At 34.5% G+C, this 19,747-nt stretch overlaps 1 protein-coding gene across 1 annotated transcript in view; it reads right to left on the bottom strand.

The window, feature by feature from the left end:
* The window catches only part of ACBD6 (acyl-CoA binding domain containing 6), a 156,931-nt gene that overhangs the window by 91,451 nt on the left and 45,733 nt on the right, over positions 1-19,747 (bottom strand). Inside the window, exon 4 of the mRNA XM_006211792.4 lies at positions 11,200-11,282. Within this exon, the coding sequence (XP_006211854.1) occupies positions 11,200-11,282 (83 nt within the window). The remainder of the gene's footprint in view (positions 1-11,199; positions 11,283-19,747) is intronic.

Below are 19,747 nucleotides of genomic sequence, written 5' to 3'. Positions count from 1 at the left end.
AGTTCCTAATTTATTGTTGGATGTACGGCCAGAAACTGTCAACCTGAAAGGTAAAGGATTACTAGTCTGTCTAAATACAGTGCTAGGAAACAATGATGTCATCTCGCTGATCTCATTTGACTATGATTTCCAACCTTCTGTCTCATATGCCAAATACAATGTTCAAAGTCCATTACTGATTCTTTTTTGTATAACCTTTATATACAGTTGACCCTTGATGTGGGTTTGAACTGTGTGTCTTATATATAGATATTTTTCAATAGTAAATATTACAGTACTACACATTCTGTGCTGGTTGAATCTGCAAATGCAGAGGAACCCTGGATATGCAGGGCCAGCCATAGTCACATTTGGATTAACTTCTGCCTTGTTCAAGGATCAGCTCTGTGTGTGTGTGTGTGTGTGAATATAATCTTTATTTTATACATGTCTATATATAATCTTTATATAATTTTTGATATGAATATAAACCATCAATATTTTGGAAGCTGAGATAGAATATCTACATGAAAATTAAGATTCACTCCCAACAACACATAAAAAGGATCATACACCATGATCAATTTGGATTCATCCCAGGGACTCAAGGATGGTTCAACATATGCAAATCAATCAATGTAATGCACCACATCAACAAAAGAAAAGACAAAAACCACATAATCATCTCAATAGATGCAAAAACGCATCTGATAAAATTCAACATCCATTCATGATAAAAACCCTCACTGAAGTAGGTACAGAGGAGACACATCTCAGCATAATAAAAGCTATTTATGACAAATCCATAGCCAACATAATACTCAACAGTGAAAAGCTAAAAGCCTAGAACAAGACAAGGATGCCACTCTCACCACTTCTGTTCAGCATAGTATTAGATGTTCTAGCCACAGCAATCAGAAAAGAAAAAGAAATAAAAGGTATTCAAATTGGAAGGGAAGAGGTAAAATTGCCATTATATGATACTTTATATAGAAAACCCTAAAGACACCACACAAAAGTTAGTAGAGCTGATAAACAAATTCATCAAGGTAGCAGGATACTAGATTAACAGACAGAAATATGTTGCATTTCTTTACACTAAGAAGGGAATATCAGAAAGACAAAGTAAAAATACAATCCCTTTTAAAATTGCATCAAAAAAAAAAAAAACGTAGATCAATCTAAGCAACCCAATCAAAAAATAGGCAGGAGACCTAAACAGATATTTCTCCAAAGAAGACATCCAGATGGCCAACAGGAACATGAAAAGATGTTCAACATCCCTAATTATAAAAGAAATGCAAACCAAAACTACTATGAGGTATCACCTCATACCAGTCACAATGGCCATTATCAAAAAGTCTACAAATAATAAATGCTGGAGAGTGTGTGAAGGAAAGGGAACCCTTCTATACTGTTAGTAGAAATGTAAACTGGTGTAGCCACTAAGAACAGTATGGAGGTTCCTTAAAAACTAAAAACAGACTTACCAAATGATCCAGCAATCCCACTCATGGGCATATTACCAGAAAAGACTCTATTTTGAAAAGATACATGTACCTCAATGTTCATAGCAGCATTATTTACAATAGCCAAAACATAGAAGCAACCTAAATGTCCATCAACAGATAAATGGATAAAGAGATTGTGGAATGCTACTCAGCAATGAAAAAGAATGAAATAATGCCATTTGCAGCAACATGGATGGACCCGGAGATTACCGTACTAAGTGAAGTAAAGAGAAAGACAAGTATGATATGATATCACTTACATGTGGAATCTAAAAAAATGATACAAATGAACTTTACAAAACAGAAACAGGCTCACAAACTTGTGAGAAAACAAACTTGTGATTACCAAAGGGGAAGGGCGGGTGGGGAGAGCAAATTAGGAGCTTGGGATTAACAAACTACTATATATAAAACAGATAAAAAACAAGATCTTACTGTATAGCACAGGGAACTATACTCAATATCCTGTAATAAACCATAATAAAAAAGAATACGAAAAAGAATAGTAACATATATATATAACTGAATCACTATATTGTACACCTGAAACAAAAACAAAATTATAAATCAACTACAGTTCAATACAAAAAAAAATTGTATTTTTTAAATAAAAAGCATGTTTTAGTTTACAGATATATAAAAAAATACAGGCATATTTTAATTTTACTTGCAGCTGCTTCTCTCCCTGAAAGAATGTGTTCTTACTCAAAGGTGTTGGTATTAGGCTTATCTGGGAGGAGCCAAACCGGGGAAATCAACCCCTAACTCAAGGGTTAAATAGTAGTCATAGTTGTCATATGCAGCACATTAAAAATCTCTACTTTTAATTAATACCTAATTAAATTTTTTGATGTTAGTATCACCTTGTAAAACACTTTCTGAGTCTTAATCTTATCGAAGACTATAAATGAGAGTCTATACTGTACTATTAAAATTACACAGGTACAATTTTGCAGATAGCACCTCCTTTCGGAAACACCTTGGTCCTAAGCCCTGGAAGAAGCAAAACACTGCTTGGGCAGTAACAATGCTCCAGAAGCCTAGCAATGAGATCAAAGCACTTAAGAAAGTGCTTTATTTGTTCTATTTATTGTTGTTTGTTGTATTGTTCTTAAAAATAATTCTTGAAATCCTATGCCAAATAAATACTGAGAGGAACCGTTTACAAAGCTGGCATATTTTATTGATTCTAAACCACACATTTTCATATTTTAATACCTCTGATGTCTCTTAAAATTTTCAGCATCTTACAATTAAATACTGACTTTTTAAAAATGGTATTTAAATAGTGATGTTCTACAACAATGGTGTTTTAGTTGATGAATTCACAAGGTAGGTTCAAAATATACAGTGCCACATGGACAAGTGAATGACTGAAAGAACTCATATATACTGAATCACAATCTTCCCATTCAGTGTTACTACACCTGTATTTGGTTTCAGACAGTTAGAGGAAATAATCAGTTCGTTTTTCCCCTTCCTATTATGTGGTAATGGCAACATCTTCACCAAATAATAACTATCTTCAGATGGGGTTATATATGCAGTATATTTAGTTATCAGACCAGAAAATTCTTAAAAGCGTCAAATACAAAAGTTCTATTTATTATCTTATTTATGTTGATAAGGGCTCCCTTCAAATGAAACCACTTACATTTTAACATATTTTGCTCACATTTTTTTTCAAGCAAGCAATGGTAAAGGAAAGATCTATGCCCCAGATACTTCCGGTAGATACTTGTTATACTGGAAACGTTATTTAGCCATAATTTATAAAAACACTAGTTAGTAAAAATGCATTTTCACCTGTTAAAATTTGCTTAACTCCAAAAAAGTTGATTGAAAATTTCTGATACTTTAAATGTCTATAAGAAAAATGTAGTTCAGCTCTGATCAATCCCTCTAAAACCAGTGCCCACATCAGAAAAATCTATAGAATCCCTTGGCTACAGAGATGAGTTACATTCTCAACCATTAAGGTGAGTCTAAAATCAATAAAAACAATTAATCCAAGGGAAACATCATCATCAGTATATTGATAAATGAAGGACTACAGTCTCTAATTTTACCAGTGAAGCACATTTTAAAAAACACTAAATGGAAAAGAAATTTAATTAAAAAATGTAAACTGAAGATACTCACTATATTAATATAATAACAACTATCAAATTCAATTTCACTAACTAGAGGTTACAGTGATTCCTCAAACATCTCAGAAGCAGGACAGTGTAGCAATTAAGAGCAGAGTTACAAACCATGTGACCTTAGGCAAGTAAACTAACCTCTTTAAGTCTCAGTTTCTTCATCTGTAAAATAGGATATTAATAACACCTACATCTCATAGGATTATTCTGAAGGTTAAGTGGAATAATATGTCTAATACATGTAATGTGGTTACCGGTATACAATAAGTGGTCAAAATATGCTAACTGACATTATTATTATTACCTTAAAATTTTAGCAAAGGGTCATTCTTCATACTCTCAGATAACACTCTGAATCAATTCACTAACAAATATTAACTGGACCTTCAAGGAAATAAAAATAGGCCCATGGTTGGAGCAGAGCAAACATGTGATGAGGGGAAAATTGGCATTAGATGATACGGTGAGTGGTCCTGCAAGACATGTTAAGGGTTTTAAAATTTTACCCTAAGTGCTATGGGAAATCATTAAAGGGTTTTAAGCAAGGAAGTGACATAATGAGATCTGAGTTATAAATCTGGGGTGGAGACAGCAAAGGAAGTGAGGAATCTAGTTTGCAATTGTTCTGTAGAATCCTGACCAAGAGAAGATGATTGTTTATAGTAGTGATGGTTATGCAAAAGGCGTGATAGTGGTGATAATAAAAAGAAGATGAATTTGGATTATTTTGAACATAAGAAACAGAATTTCTATGTTAGAAGATGAGAGAGGGAGAAGACCGATACGACACATAGACCTAGGAATAACACACTTTACATAACATCCTGTTAAAAATATTCACCTAATGAACATATAAAATTTTATATCAGGCAAAATTTTAAATAAAACCATGTAATTAATGTAATCATGCCATTCTCACACAGAATTCAAACGTCAGCGAACACCAGCATTTATTAATATATACAGTGCAATCAGCAAAGACCTCATAAATTGAAAGGCAAAGAACCAAAATCGCTTGCTTTCACTGTTGAGAGAATAGCTGATAACAATTCAATGAGAATTAAGAGGATGGCTCTATCACACAAAACCGACATCTTTGTTAACATTTTAAAAATATCTTTCTTTAATTATAACCACTTTTGATTACACACATATAGTATATACATAAGTATATGCATAAATGCGCTCACATACACACACACCAAAAAAAACTTTATAGCACTTAAACAAGTCTAAGTACCTAGAATTTCACAGGTACTACATACAGATAAGGATATAAGACAGAGAGAAGGAAAAGAAGAAGAGAGAAGGAAAAGGGGTAGATAGAAGAGAGAACAAAGTGGGGAAAAGGAAGAGGGGGAGAAAAAAGAAAGAAGATAAGGAGAGAGGAAGAAAAGATGATGATGGTTTTAGTAGATGAATGACCTCTTGTTCAGAAAGGGCTTTTGATCTGCAAACAGGTGGATTTGCCTATATGCTTGTTGGCATCATGACATTGAGCTCACAGGAGCTAAATAAAGCATGTAAGAAAGGGTGAATAAGAGAGCCAGGAGACTCTTACAACAGTTACTGTTTATGTCAAGACCTGCTTGTCCCAAGGGACCCATTTTCACATAATCTATAATTATCTCTTCGCTTTAATCGCCTTGTCATTCCTGAGGCTCTCATGGGCACTGGAAGAGGAAAAGCTCATTAACTAAACCTTTTCTCCTCTCTCCAGCCACCCATGGCTTTTAATTGCTTGGTGCGTTATTATCCAGGAGTGCAACTGGGATCATTTTCATAAGAAAGGGAGGTAGAGAGGAGGAAGGGAGCCATGAGTCCCTGAGGTATGCACCACAGACAAACCTTTGCTTTCTCAATTATTTATGCCAGCTGAGGTTTTACAGGCTGAATAAATCCATAACTCAAGTTCATTCTGAGCAGTCAGATTCTCAAGGGGGAGTTGCCCACTTGCCTACACACAGTTGTGCAGTCCTCAAAGAATAACCAGAATGTAACAAGACATATGTCATCCAATTTATCACCTATCACCAAAGTGTTAACACAATGTTGATCATAGGCAACCCAGTGAAACAGGGAAGTATTTCACTACTACCAGCCAAACAGATGGAGGGAAGCACAATAATCTTTCTGGTGCTAAGGGCAGTGGAATCAACGGGACAGTAGTATCCCAGAATGAGTTAGCCTATTACAAGCATAAAGATCCAAATAATTCAATTTTTAAAATACGTAGTATGTGAAACATATACTCTTGATGCCTCAGAGTCTTAAATAGATTTTTTAAAAGCAGGTTGCTAACGATGTGAAGCTTTGAATAAATAACTAAATGGAATTATATATCATCTGATTTCACAAATCACTTACAATAAAACTATATATGCTGTAGCTTCTTCTCCAATAACACTTCTTTCAGGAAAATTTTAGAGTATGTGTAATTTATGTGCAAGTGACTGGCTCTTATACTTTTATTTCAGTTCACATATTCACCAAAAGTAAGCATAAAATTATCCCTTTCATTCTAGTTTGTTATTCTTACCATCTATCCTTTTATAATCAGAACTAGAGAGCAAGCAATGAAAAAATATTTTTAAAATATTCTCAAAATCTATTATGGTTTAAAAATTTTAACTTTATAAGTCAATGATGAAAGCATCTCGTTAAAATTCTACACGCTTTTGTGTCTGACCACAGCAGTGACCTCTGGTATTTTCTGCCAAAACAGTTCATTTGTCTCACAGAACAACTAATCAATTCCAGAGCCCATCAATCATTTTAGCTGTATACTGGTTGGGGCTTGCTTAGAGTAGGTCCAGATGGCTGACTGTGTAAGTGGGATTAATAAAATTCTGATAGATTACATAGTATCAAACTGCAAACTATAACAGAGAAGATCAAAGCCTATTGCAGGGTGGGCTGGAAACTGTACATGTTTCACTTGTTGTATTTTTAAATCTTGCCCTAATTTCTCAATTTATGTGCCAACTTCTAGGTAAAATCTTTTCAGTTATACAAGTCACTAAAAGTGATTCCTTGTTAAGTGAGTCGGTATATGTAGTGCAGGACCATTTGACTCTTTGCAAAGCCATATACTTAATAATCAGAGCTTTTTCTGCCAGTCTGCAGTTTAAATGAAACACTACTGATCGCAAGACTAGAGTAACTATGAGTTACAAGATTGTACTCTCTTGTTTCTGTAGTTCCAAACACAGACCTAATAATAGCATTGGCTCTCCCCTCTCAGTTTCCCATTTTCTTCTGCAAAAGGGAGCAATTTGTACCTAATCCCACATATAGGTATTTACATGTGATTGTAGCTCTTACCATCAGCCCTGTGCCCTGGGTCTCCCCTGTGGGGACTCTATGCTTAATAACAGTAATAAAACTAACAGTTACAAAGTAACTTATTTTGTGCCACATACTGTTTGGGATGCCTGTGTATATATATTCATACAATCTACACAAATATCATATGAGAAAGGTATTATAATTATCCCCATTTTATAGATAAGTAACTTGTCCAAGGTCACAGAGCTAGTAAGAGGTGGAACCAGCATTTGAATTCAGGCAGTTTGGCTTCATAAATTTTTTAAACTTAATTAGCCTCACCTTATATCCTCTCCATTGTACTACAGAACAATTAACTAGATTCAGAATGGGAAACTGCTGTCAAGGCTCTGGAATATTAACACAGAGATCTGTACCTATGACATTATATTCTCACTTTCTGTGATAGAGTAGAAGTAAAGGTCAGAACCAAAACAGTAAGGGAGCAAGCTCAGAAATGGCCCCAGTGGCCCATGGCTCAGAGACATTTACAGTAAAACTAAAAGTGGACCTTAACTTATTACCCATGATGCACATTAGCCAGGAAAGCTGCCACAACAATGGCGCCCAAGCCTTAGCAAATGAGTTCATTAGATACTGATTTTTCTAATCTTAAAAAATGTGAAAAAAATTAGATGTTTATCCAAAACAGACCTTTAAAATACATTTTTATGTTCTTTTTTAAAACAATGGTTCCACAGAAGAAAACTTTTCCCTTCATCTGAGTTTACCATTTGATATTTCTAAAACTATAAAATATACTGTCACTTTTACCTCAGTTGAACATAATTCTGCGAAGAAACTGTAGTTAACCTTAATGAAAGCACAATTTTCTCTTGAAAAAGTCAAACACCAGATACCACATTTCACCAAAGTACAAGCAAAATTTGACTACATAAAATTCAACAAACAGCCTGTCTTCATTGTTGCAACTGCATTCTTATACTTAAGAAACAGCAGGGACCACGACATGTGGTCTTTCACTGGAATAACATTTTGGTATACAATAATTTTCATCCTGATCTAGTTTGCTATACTGGAATCCTGTTACATTATAGAATGAATTCTCTAATATAAGAATATGACTAGTTGCTATGATTTCTGATCTGCTGTAGTAGTAATCAAATTACTTTTTGTAACAGTTAAAAGACTCTCAGTGGCTCTCTCACGTTCATGTTCCATACCGTTGCATATCTTAACAATATGTTCCAGAATGAAAAGATTTAGATCTTATCATAAGAAGACTAATATAAGACTTCAATGACTTAATGAAATAAGGCCAAGATTAGCCAGTTTTGCCAATAGCAGAGGTTTATATTTCACTCGATTAACCAGTAAGATTTACTAAACATATTCACATGTAGATGTCCAAAATACCAAAAACATACTATTCAAAAGTGAAGCAGCTGAGAAGCACAAATATTCACAATGTTTTGTCTCATTGTAGATTCATAATAAATGTATGTTGAGTTGAATTAAAATCTCTACTTTATGAAAATAAACCTATACTGTTTTGTTATTGTTTTCATGATCAGAATTCTAAATACTGACTTAACTCTAAGTCTCTTCTTTAGGAATTGAGTAGAGGATAAGCAAGTAGGTTAACTCTTCCAATATAGTTTAATTCTATCCTTGGAATACTCCACTTACCCAGATAGCTACTCTCACATCTACTGGAGTCCATTTCATTTGCTTTCTGTTCTGCACAGCTACTGTGATCAGGCATGTCACTGGTATTCCAAAAGAAACTGCGTGTTATTTTGAAAAATACTAGAGTCCGGATGCCCTTAAGGAAATCAGCACACAAAACAAAAATCACTACTATTTGTAGATAAGTGATTGATATTAGAAAGTTAAGTATAGTGATTTTTAAAAAGTAAAGAAACTATCTCAATTTATTTGTCTAGCTAGGAAAGTGGCCTATACGTTTAAATTTTTTAATTTATTTATTTTTTAAGGAAAAGAGGTGAGAATAGGCCTATCACAGGAAAACCAAACCAGCAGCTCTCTGCTTCACGATAGGGCCTCCAGGCTGTGTGTGTGTCAGCAGTCACTAAACTATCAGCTCCCTGGGAGAAGCAGCTGTGGATACCTCCTAAGCTCTGGGTACTTTTCTAGGTACCTACCTAGGTACCTAAGCTCTGGGAACTTCCTCAGATACCGAGAATACAGAGATGGATAAAATACAATCCTTGCCGTTAAAAAACTAAAAGTTGAGCAGAAACGATAAATTTTTTAAAAATTATAACCCAGTGTGGCATAATGTCATAAATGTTGTAACAAAAGTGTGAACAAAGGACTACGGGAAAACAGAGAAGAAGTGACTAACCTCCCCTCCTATGATCCAGAAAAATTACTCTAAAGCTTACTGACTTGAACAGTTAAAAACTTTGATCAGTAAGGTTCAGGCTCTAAGATGCCATTTTTAGGAGACTCTTAAGTACAGAACATACAAATTAAGACTACCCAAAACATGTTCTGAACATGTAAGGGTTAAGGAAGAGAACAGGGCAGTTAAATTATGAAAATGTTTTTTTAAACTGTGCTTCCTCAGAGCTGCATGGGCTCCTCAGAGTTCTCAGAGTACCTCAAAGAGATCAGGGTGGCAAATGTAATCCAGGCCAGCAGTATTCTTCAAGGGTATCTTCATCCCCATCAAAATCTCCATCAGGCTTCTACTATCCCACCCCAGATAAACATTTCCTCTAAGTAAAAAAGTGTGCTTGCTGTGCAAACAGACTCAAGACAGGACCCCTAGTACGAACTGACTGACTGGTCATTAACTGGAAACTATGAGCATTTAAAGGTTTTGATTCACAGTAGTATCAATAACTTTCCTTCTAGAATGCTACCTGGGAGTTCTTATCACTACTTCTTTATGTGGTGAATAATGTAAGCAACTCTTCTGCAAAAAAGAGTTGCATAAATTTTTGATACAATTTTCTCTTCATTCTGTGAAGATAGATATTTTGCTTCGAATTAGTTGAACTCAATTTTCCCCTTGAAAATTAGAGCTCATTTATTTCATGTTAGTAATAAAAAGAAAGTTCAGATAACTCAGAAAGGGTAACAGAAACTCCTATTTCTTGTCTCTGATTGTAAAATAACAATCTTAGAAGAATGTGTCACATTGCTTTAAAGCAAGATAGATCATTTTCCTGATTCACACAGTGTTGGAAAAAAATTATTATTCAAGAAATTTCATATGTCATGCACAAAATTTAAGACCTTTGTTAAATAACAGGAAATGACCTTTTAAATATTTTAAGTTGTGGTAAAAAATACATAATATAAAATTTATCATCTTAACCATTTTAAGTGCATAGTTCAATATTAGGTATATTCACCTTGTTGTACAACCAATATCCAGAACTTTCTCATATTGTACAACAGACACTCTATACCCATGTAATAATAACTCCCCACTTCCCACACCCTCCAGCTCCTGGCAACCATGCCTCTATGCATGTGACTACTCTTGATACCTCATCTAAGTGGAATTATACAGTATTTACCCTTTCGGGACTGGCTTATTTCATTTAGCACAATGTCCTATAGGTTCATCCACGTTCTACCATGTGCCCGAATTTTCCATTTTAAGGCTGAATAATATTCTATTATATGTATACACCACATTTTGTGTATTCATTCATCCATCAGTGAACACTTAGGTGTCTCCTACCTTTTGCCATTGTCAACAGTGCTGCTGTGAACATGGGTGTACAAATATGTGTTGGAGATCCTGCTTTTAATTCTTTTGGACACAGAACCAGAAATATAATTGCTGGATCATATAGTAATTGTTTAATTTTCTGAGGAACTTCCACACTGTTACCCATAGTGTGCCATTTTACACTCCAAAACGATTTTTAATTTGTAGCTAAAAAAACTTCAAAAATTAAAATATTTAAAAGAAATAATGATATTTTGAGGAAAACTAATAAAAACAAAAATCTATAGCTTTAGATTGAGACACAAAACCTTGCCCTACCAACCACTGACGTGCGAGAAAGTGCTATCTGGCACTGATTCAGACACTCACAGGTTTTAAAGATTTTACATATAAAAATTTATTTCCAGCCATTTATTATCCTTCTAGAGATACCTCATATCAGTTTCATGTTAAGAAAAAGTTCTTCACAAATGGAGGTTTTCAAAATCAAAAAAATACACACACACACACACACATATGCATGCATGTATATATCGCTGTGATTGAAGACCAGAAGACAATTTACCTGATGATTTCTTCGTGATACAGAGAACTAACAACTGGCCCACCAAAACCAGTATTTGCTTCTTTTCTTTTCTTCTCTGGTGACTGTGGAGGAAAAAAAGGTGGAAAAAAAATACACACTGCTTTAATCCATGTGTCTTAAGCCAGTTACAAAATACTACTTTGTTAAGGAACACTAAACATTTGATGATCCACCATTTCTCTAAGGCCCTAGTGACAATTTTAGGATGGTATCAGAAAGTCAAGTGGACTCCCAGGTCATCACAACAGTAAAATGAACATCCTCTAGCAAGCTAAGATTATTCCGCTACTGCCTCCTGGAGCCACCCAAAAGCCATTCATTCCCCTGACTTATAAGATGTTAGCTATATTCATTGCGGAAAATGTGGCCACTCAGTGTGGAAAAATGAAAAGAAAATATGAAATATAAATACCAGACGTGAATGTGATCAGGAAAATCATATCTAGATTAACAAAATTAAAAGTTCCCAAATAAGAAAGAAACTAAACTGTAATAAAAGTTAAAAAATTTTTTCTTCTACAATGTCGATAGTTTCTAGGCCAGGGCACCCTACAAAAATAGAAACTCTGACTTGGAAAAAGATCCTGGAGGCAGCATACTCTGTCAGTTCTTAACACCATTAGGGGAACTAGTTTCAAGAAATGGTGGCAATTTTTGAGATAAGTCAGTTATAAATTTATGACATAAACAAAGGTATCATATCATAAGCAACAACTACCAACATGATTAAATAATAAAAAATATAAAGTACCCTTGTCTGACATTGGCAAAAAAGAAGCACAAAGTAAATGCCAGGTCCCTCTCTTCTCTGAGGACCATTCTTAAAGAATAAATGCTGCAAAGAATCTTTGGAATAGAGAATGTTTTTCCTTATACTAAAAAAAGGTACAATCCAAAGAGAGAATTTATTTGATTCAATCTAATTGCATTTTAAATACATATTCCATTGTAGGATAAAGTTGAAACATACTTGCTGCTCAAGAGATGCTTGCTAAATGAATAACAAAACTGGAAAGAGAAAACTGGATACCAAAGGAAAAAAAGAATTAAGTATAAAACGTCAGCACAGTTTCCTGAAAAAGAATTGACTCCAAGAAGATAACAGCAGAAAATCTAGGTGACCTTGCTTGGGTTTGCAATCACTTTTTAGAACAACATCAAAACCATGATCCAGGAAAGAAAGAAAAAAAATGATGCTGGTCTTTATTAAAATTAAAAACATCTGCTCTGTGAGAGACAGTGTTAAAAGAGAATGAAATGACAAACCACATTCTGGGAAAAGCCTTTGCAAAACATGTATCTATTAAAGGACTGGTATTCAAAATATATTTTATAAAACTCTTAAAACTCAACAGTAAGGAAACAATAGAAAGTTATGGGCAATATCAATGATAAACATAGATGTAAAAATCCTCAAGAAAATATTAGCAAACCAAGTTCAACAAAACATTAAAAGGATAAACACCATGATTAAGTGGGATTTATTCTACGAATGCAAAGACGGTTCAATACCCACAAATCAATCAATGTGATATACCACATTAACAAAATTAAGGATAAAGATCATATAATCATCTCAATAGATGCAGAAAGAGCATTTGACAAAATTCAATATCCACTCATGATAAAAACTCTGAACAAAGAGGGTACTTCAACATAATAAGGGTCATATCTAACAAGCCCATAACTAACATCATACTCAACAGTAAAAAGCTAAAAGCTTTACCTCTAAGCTCAGCAATGAGACAAGGATGCCCATTCTTATCACTTTTATTCAACATTGTATTGGAAGTTACATTGTACTGGAAGATGCTAGCCACAGCAATTACACAAGATAAAGAAATAAAAGGCATCCAAATTGCAAAGAAGGAAGTAAAATTATCTCCTTTCATAGACAACATGATCTTAAACATAGAAAACCCTAAAGACACACCCTCACAAAAAATGAAACTGTTAGAATAAATGAATCCAGAAAAGTTGCAGGATACAAAATTAACACAGCAAAACCATGTCATATCTGAGGCAGAAAATAAGTTTTCTAATATTAAAAAGTGAGGACTCCTATGGAAAAAAAATAGTGTGGGGAAAAGGGTTGCAATTTTAAATAAGATGGTCTGGGAGGGCCTCACTCAGACAGTCATCTGAAAAGACATAAAGGAAGCAAAGAAGTGACTTTTAAAAATTATCTGGGGGAGATTGTCTCAGGTATAGGAAATAGCCAGTGCAAAGGTCCTGTGGTGAGGGTATGCTTAGAATGTTAAAGAAGTTATATATTCATATCCTTTGCTAGAAGGTAATTAATGTAGTTTAGGGGGCAAAACTAGAGGCAAGAACACACAGTTTTTCACAAAACAATCATAATTTCTATGGGTGTCATTCACGGAAACTCTTCCAGTGAAATAGGCAATTTAGAAAAGATATCTGTGGTCTGCTTGGCAATTATTTACCACGAAAGTACATACTGGTAATTAGGAGTTATATGGTACTTTGGAAAGGGATAAGTATATTTCTTTTTACTTAGTAGACTTTATTTTTTAGAGTAGTTTTAGGTTTAAAGAAAAATGAGCAGGGGGAGGGGATAGCTGAAGTGGTAGAGCCCATACTTGGCATGCACAAGGTCCTGGGTTCAAGCCCCAGTACCTCTTTTAAAAATAAATAAATAAATAAATAAATCTAATTACTTCACTCCTCCCCACTACCAAAAAAAAAAAAAAAAAAAAGAAAAAAAGAAAAGAAAAGAAAAATGAGCAGAAAGTAGAGAGAGGAACTCTCTGGGGAGATATGCCCCTCTCCCCCAATTTTCCCCTATTAACACTTCCACTAGTGTGGTACATTTGTTACAATAGATGGGCCAATATTAATACATTGTTATTAGTTAAAAATCCATAGTTTATGTTAGGGCTCACTCTTTGACAAACGTATAATGACATGTGTCCACCATTACAATATCATTCAGGATAGTCTCACTGCCCTAAAATTCCTAAGCTCCACTTATTCATCTCTCCCTCCCTCTGAAGCCTTGGCAACTGTTGGTCTTTTTACTGTCTTCATAGTATTACCTTTTCTAGAAAATCATATAGTTGGAACCATACAGTATGTAATCTTTTCAGACTGGTTTCTTTCATTTAGCAATATGCATTTTAAGTTCCTCGTCTTTTCATGGTTTGATAGCTCATTTCTTTCTTTTAAAACTTTTAATTGTTGTAAACAAAAATCTACGATCTTCACCATTTTTACATATAAAGCTCAGTAATGTTAATTATATACTACCTCTCCTGGCTCAAAACACAAGATTTTTCTCCAGTCTTCACCATAAGAATGTGGTAGGGCTCTGGGAGTCAAAACCCATGAGAGTGGGTCCCTCCTAAGACTGAGCCCCTGGGAGTTTTTAACTCTTGAGCTAGTCTACCCCCAGCTTCCAGCAATTCATCAATTACCATTTAAGCATTCCTACCAGTTTGTGGCTCAAGAAAGCAACTTTTGTTCCAAATAAGCAGATCTTGGGTATGCATCTATGTATTCACCTGCCACTGTTTTGAGAGTGGCCGTTTGCCCTGGGACCTAAAATCTCAGATGAATCCAAGAATCCATGATCTTCAGTTTGGTAAGATTTTTGTTGCTGAGGATAGGAGAGATTATTTCCAAATCCTTTACGTGTCAGAGTTGAAACTGGAAGTTCGATTATCTTTTGAAGACATTTCAAAATAAAAAAGAATTGTTTTCTTATATTTACATTTACCCATATATTTAGCACTTTCAGCTGTCTTCATTCCTTTATGTAGGTTCAAATTTCCATCTCATGTACTTTTCCTTTTGCCTAAGAAAGTTCCTCTTACATTTATTGTAGTGCATGTTGGTCAGCAATGAATTACCTCTGCTTTTGTTTGTCTGAAAAGCATTTATTTTATCCTCATTTTTAGTATTAAAATGAGTTCGCATAATATAAGCCACTTAAACATGTACAATTAGTGGCATTTAATGCATTCAGTGTTGTGCAACCACCACCTCTATATAGTTTCAAAATATTTTCATCATCCCAAAAGAAAACCTTGAACCCATTAAGCAGTCACTCTATTTCTTCTTCCTCCTAACCCTGGCAACCAACAATCTGCTTTCTATCTTCATGGATTTACTCATTCTGGATATCTCATATAAACGGAATCACACAATGTGATCTTTTGCATCAGGCTTCTTTCATTTAGCATAATGTTTTTGAGGTTCAACTACATTACAGCATATACCAGTACTTCACTTCTTTCTATGGTTGAGTAATACTCTATTACACACACACACACACACACACACACACACACACACACGCACACACATATATACACACCCTATATTATATAATATATATCCATTTATCAGTTGATGAACATTTGGATTGTTTGTACTTTTTGGCTATTGTGCTGCTCCGAACATTTCTGTACAGCTACATGAGTATCTGTTTTCAATTATTTGGGGTATACACACATCTAGGAGCAGAACTGCTGAGTCATATGGTAATACTATGTTTAACTTTTTGAAGAACCACTCAACTATTTTCCACAGTACCTGCAACATTTTTCATTCCCATCAGCAATGGAAAATGGTTCCAATTTTTTGACATCCTTGCCAACACTTGTTATTATCTGTCTTTATTGTTATGGTAAGTGATACCATTGTGGTTTTGATCTGCATTTCCCTAATAATTAACATTTCATGTGATTATGGGCCATTCTCTTTGGAGAAATGGCTATCCAAGTCCTTTACCTATTTATTAGTCATCTCTCATTGTTGAGTTACAAGTTATTTATATATTCTGGATACCTTTATATGATTTGCAAATATTTTCTCCCTTTCTATAGAATGTCTTTTCACTTCTTTGACAGTATTTTTGAAGCAAAAAAGTTTTCAAATTGATGAAGTTACCATTTTTTCTTTGGTTTCTTGTGTTTTTGCTGTCATATCTAAGAATCCATGACCAAACCCAAAATTACTGAGACAAATCCCTATATTTACTTCAAATATAGTTCTAGTTCACATTTTTTAGGTCATTGATGCCTTTTGAGTTAATTTTTGCACATAGTGTGATATGAGGATACACCTTCATTCTTTTGTATGCGGATACCCAGTAGTCCCAGCACCATTTGTTTAAGAAGATAGTTCTCCACTGAACAGTTTTGGCACCTTTATTGAAAATCAATGACCATAAATGTGAGGGTTTATTTCTGGACTCAGATCTGCTCCACTGGCTCATGTGCCTATCTTTATGACAGTACAATACTGTTTTAATTACTGTAATTTTGTAGTAAGTTTTGAAATTGTAGGTATGAAGTCTCCAATCTTGTTCTTTTTCAATATTGTTTTGACTATTTTGGGCCCTTTGTCATTTCATATGTATTTGAGAATCAGCTTTTCCATTTCTGCAAAAATGGCAGTTGGAATTTCGATAGACTGCATTGAACTTGTAAGTCACTTTAGGTGGTACAGCTATCTTAACAATATAAAATCTTTCAATCTATGAACATGGGATATCTTTCCATTTATTTAGGTCTTCTTTGTTTCAGCAATGGTTTATGGTTTATAGTTTTCAGTATAAAATCTTTCACCTCCTTGGTTAAAACTATTCCTGGGTATTTTATTCTTTTGTATGCCACTATAAATGGAATTGTTTCCTTAGTTTCCATTTTGGGGTGTTCATTGCTGGTGTATACTACTAACACAACTACTTTTTGCATGTTGATTTCATATCTTGCAACTTTGCTGAATTTGTTTATTAACTCTAGTAGAGTTTTTGAGTGGTTTCTTTAGATTTTCTATATTTAGGATCATGTTATCTGTGAACAGAGAGAGTTTTACTTCTTCCTTTCCAACTTGGATGCTGTTTACTTTCTTTTTCTCATCTAATTGCTCTGGCTAGAATTTACAGTACAAGGGGAAATCAGGCATCTTTGTCTTATTCTAGATCTTAAGGGGAAAGTTTTCTACCTTTTACCCTTGAGTGTAGTGTTACCTGTGGGTTTTTCATAAATGCCCATTATCATGGTAAGTAAATCATCTTCATTTCTGAAAGCTATTTTAACTGGTACAGATTTATAAGTTGATAGTTATTTCCTTTTGATGTTGCCCCTATTGATTTCAGACTTCTGAAGTCTGCTGCAGTCCCTACCTGTATCATGCCTTTTGTCTGGATGCTTACAAAATTTTCTCTTTTTTGCTGGTTTTCAACAATTTGATTATGATGTCACGGTTTGGGTTTCTTCACATTTCTTCTGCTTGGCATTCACTGAGATCTTGTTCTATGGGTTTATGGCAATGATTCTCAATGAGGGGAGATTTTTTTGCCCCCCATTCTCCACTTGATTGTCACAAGTTGGTGGTCTATTTGGCATCTAGTGAGTAGAGGCCAGAATTATTGCTAAACATCCTCCAAAGTACAGGACAGCTCACCACAACAAAGAATTACCCAGCCCCAGATGTCAATAATGCAAAGGCTGAAAAACTGGCTTATGGTTTATTCAAATGTTTAAAGATGTCCACTTATTAATACTTATTAAATTTTTTTCTGTCTGCTCTCTCGCTTTTTCTCTACTGTCTGGGACTCCGATTATATGTATATTTGCTCAGCCTTTTCATGCTGTATTTAATTTTTGTTTTACTTGCTCCATCTGCAAGTTCACTGATCTTTTCTTAAGTAATGTCTAATCTGCTGTTAATCTTTTCCAGTATATTTTTCATTTCAGATGTTATTTTGTTTCATCTCTAGACATTCCATTTGGGCCTTTTTATATCTTCCATTTCTCTCTCCATTATGTTCATGTTTTCCTCTATTTTCTTGAATATACAGAATATACTTATAATAGCTGTTTTTCATGTCTATCATTTCTGCATCTGCTTTCATTGACCGGCTTTCCTCCTGGTTATGGATCATATTTTCCTGCTATTTTTGCATGTTTGAAAGACTTTTCCTGTAAGCCAAGTGTTGTAAATTTTATACTCTTGTTTGCTGCATTTTGTTGTGTTCCTTTAAATTATGTTAGATTTTGTTTTGGGAAACAATTTGATCCTCAAGGCTCATTTTTAATCTTTGTTAAGGCAGAGTCAGAGCAGCCTTTAATCTAGAGCTTAATTTAGCCCCAAAACTACAGTGAAATCCTTCAGAGGTCTCTACCATATGCCACATACATTACATTTTCCTTCCACTCTGACTAGCAGGAAACAAAAGTCTCAATCCTGTGTCAACTCCAGGAACTGTCTGGCTTACTGTTTTCTTGTATTTCATTCTCTAGCCTGTTAGCTTCCTCTCACACACATACACACACACACACACATTAGTATTCACCCTCTGCAGATCTCTGGAACTCTCCCTTTCTATGCAACAATGTCCTTTCTAGTATTTGGCCCTCCATACTCTAGGTCAAATGGGCAAGGTGGCCAAGCTCTTTAGGATCCCCACTCCTTGCAACGAAATTGCCTCCAGGCAATAAACTAAGGCAATTGTAGGGCTCATTTTGTTTATTTCTCTTCTCTCATAGTTTCACACTACTTTTAGTGCAATGTCTGAAAAACATTTCAACTATTAGGTTTGCTTTTCCTTCTGTATTAGACAATAAAGGGTAAATACTGTCCCTATTTCACCACCATGCCCAAGAGCAAAAGTCCCAAAAATATTAATTTAAAAATCAGCATAGTATTTCATGAAGTAATAATTTACTTAACCATTATCTGACAATTGTCTATTTGGGTATTTTCATTCATAAACAAAGATATGGTGAATCCCCTTTTACATAAAGTATAATAGTTTTAATTAAAATCTTTAGGGGAAAAAACTGACTCTATAATTTGATTACAATGTATACTAAATATATTTCTTCCTAGGATTAATTTCTCTTCTTGAAGCAAATGCACAAAGCATATTAGGATGCTGGTGACAAATTTTTTTGGGGGGGTGGAGGGTGGGAGATTATATTTTAGGCAGAAATAATATTTTAAAAATAATCTGTCATTATCAGATTGAATTCAGAATAAAGCTGCCAAAGATGCATTAGTTTTCTTCTCCATCCACTTCACCTACAAGAAGGGGTAAACTTTGGCTACTTTACCCTCTTGATTTCCACTCTGATGAAATGTTTCTCATAGAAGCTTAAGAAGTTTATTCCATTTCTCTCTACTCAAAATCCATTAAGTTATTTTTATGTCGCATCAGCAGTTAAAGAAAGAGACTCCAATTTGGCAGGCAATAGGATAAAATTTGCCAATTCTTATACTGCCTCCGACTATATTATTTGAGACACTGAAACGCTCCTTCACTCAGAGGGGAGAGGATAAGCTGCTGGCTCAATCTTTATCACTCGATTTAGATTCCACCTTAGTCAGTTGCTTGGTCAAGATTTAAAATTTTGTGAAACTTCCTTTTCCATCTGAAAAACAATTATTCTAACGATTATCAGGCTAACATGTGCAAGGAGGGGGTTTCGTGCTTCCATGTGCTACCTTTCTTGGTTTCTATTTTATCGGTTTGTTTGCTTAATTTGTTTATAGG

This window comes from Vicugna pacos, chromosome 21, assembly GCF_048564905.1.
Source record: "Vicugna pacos chromosome 21, VicPac4, whole genome shotgun sequence".
Taxonomy (NCBI): Eukaryota; Metazoa; Chordata; class Mammalia; order Artiodactyla; family Camelidae; genus Vicugna; species Vicugna pacos.
Note: the sequence above shows the minus strand (reverse complement) of the source record. Positions and strands in the feature narration are given on the sequence as shown.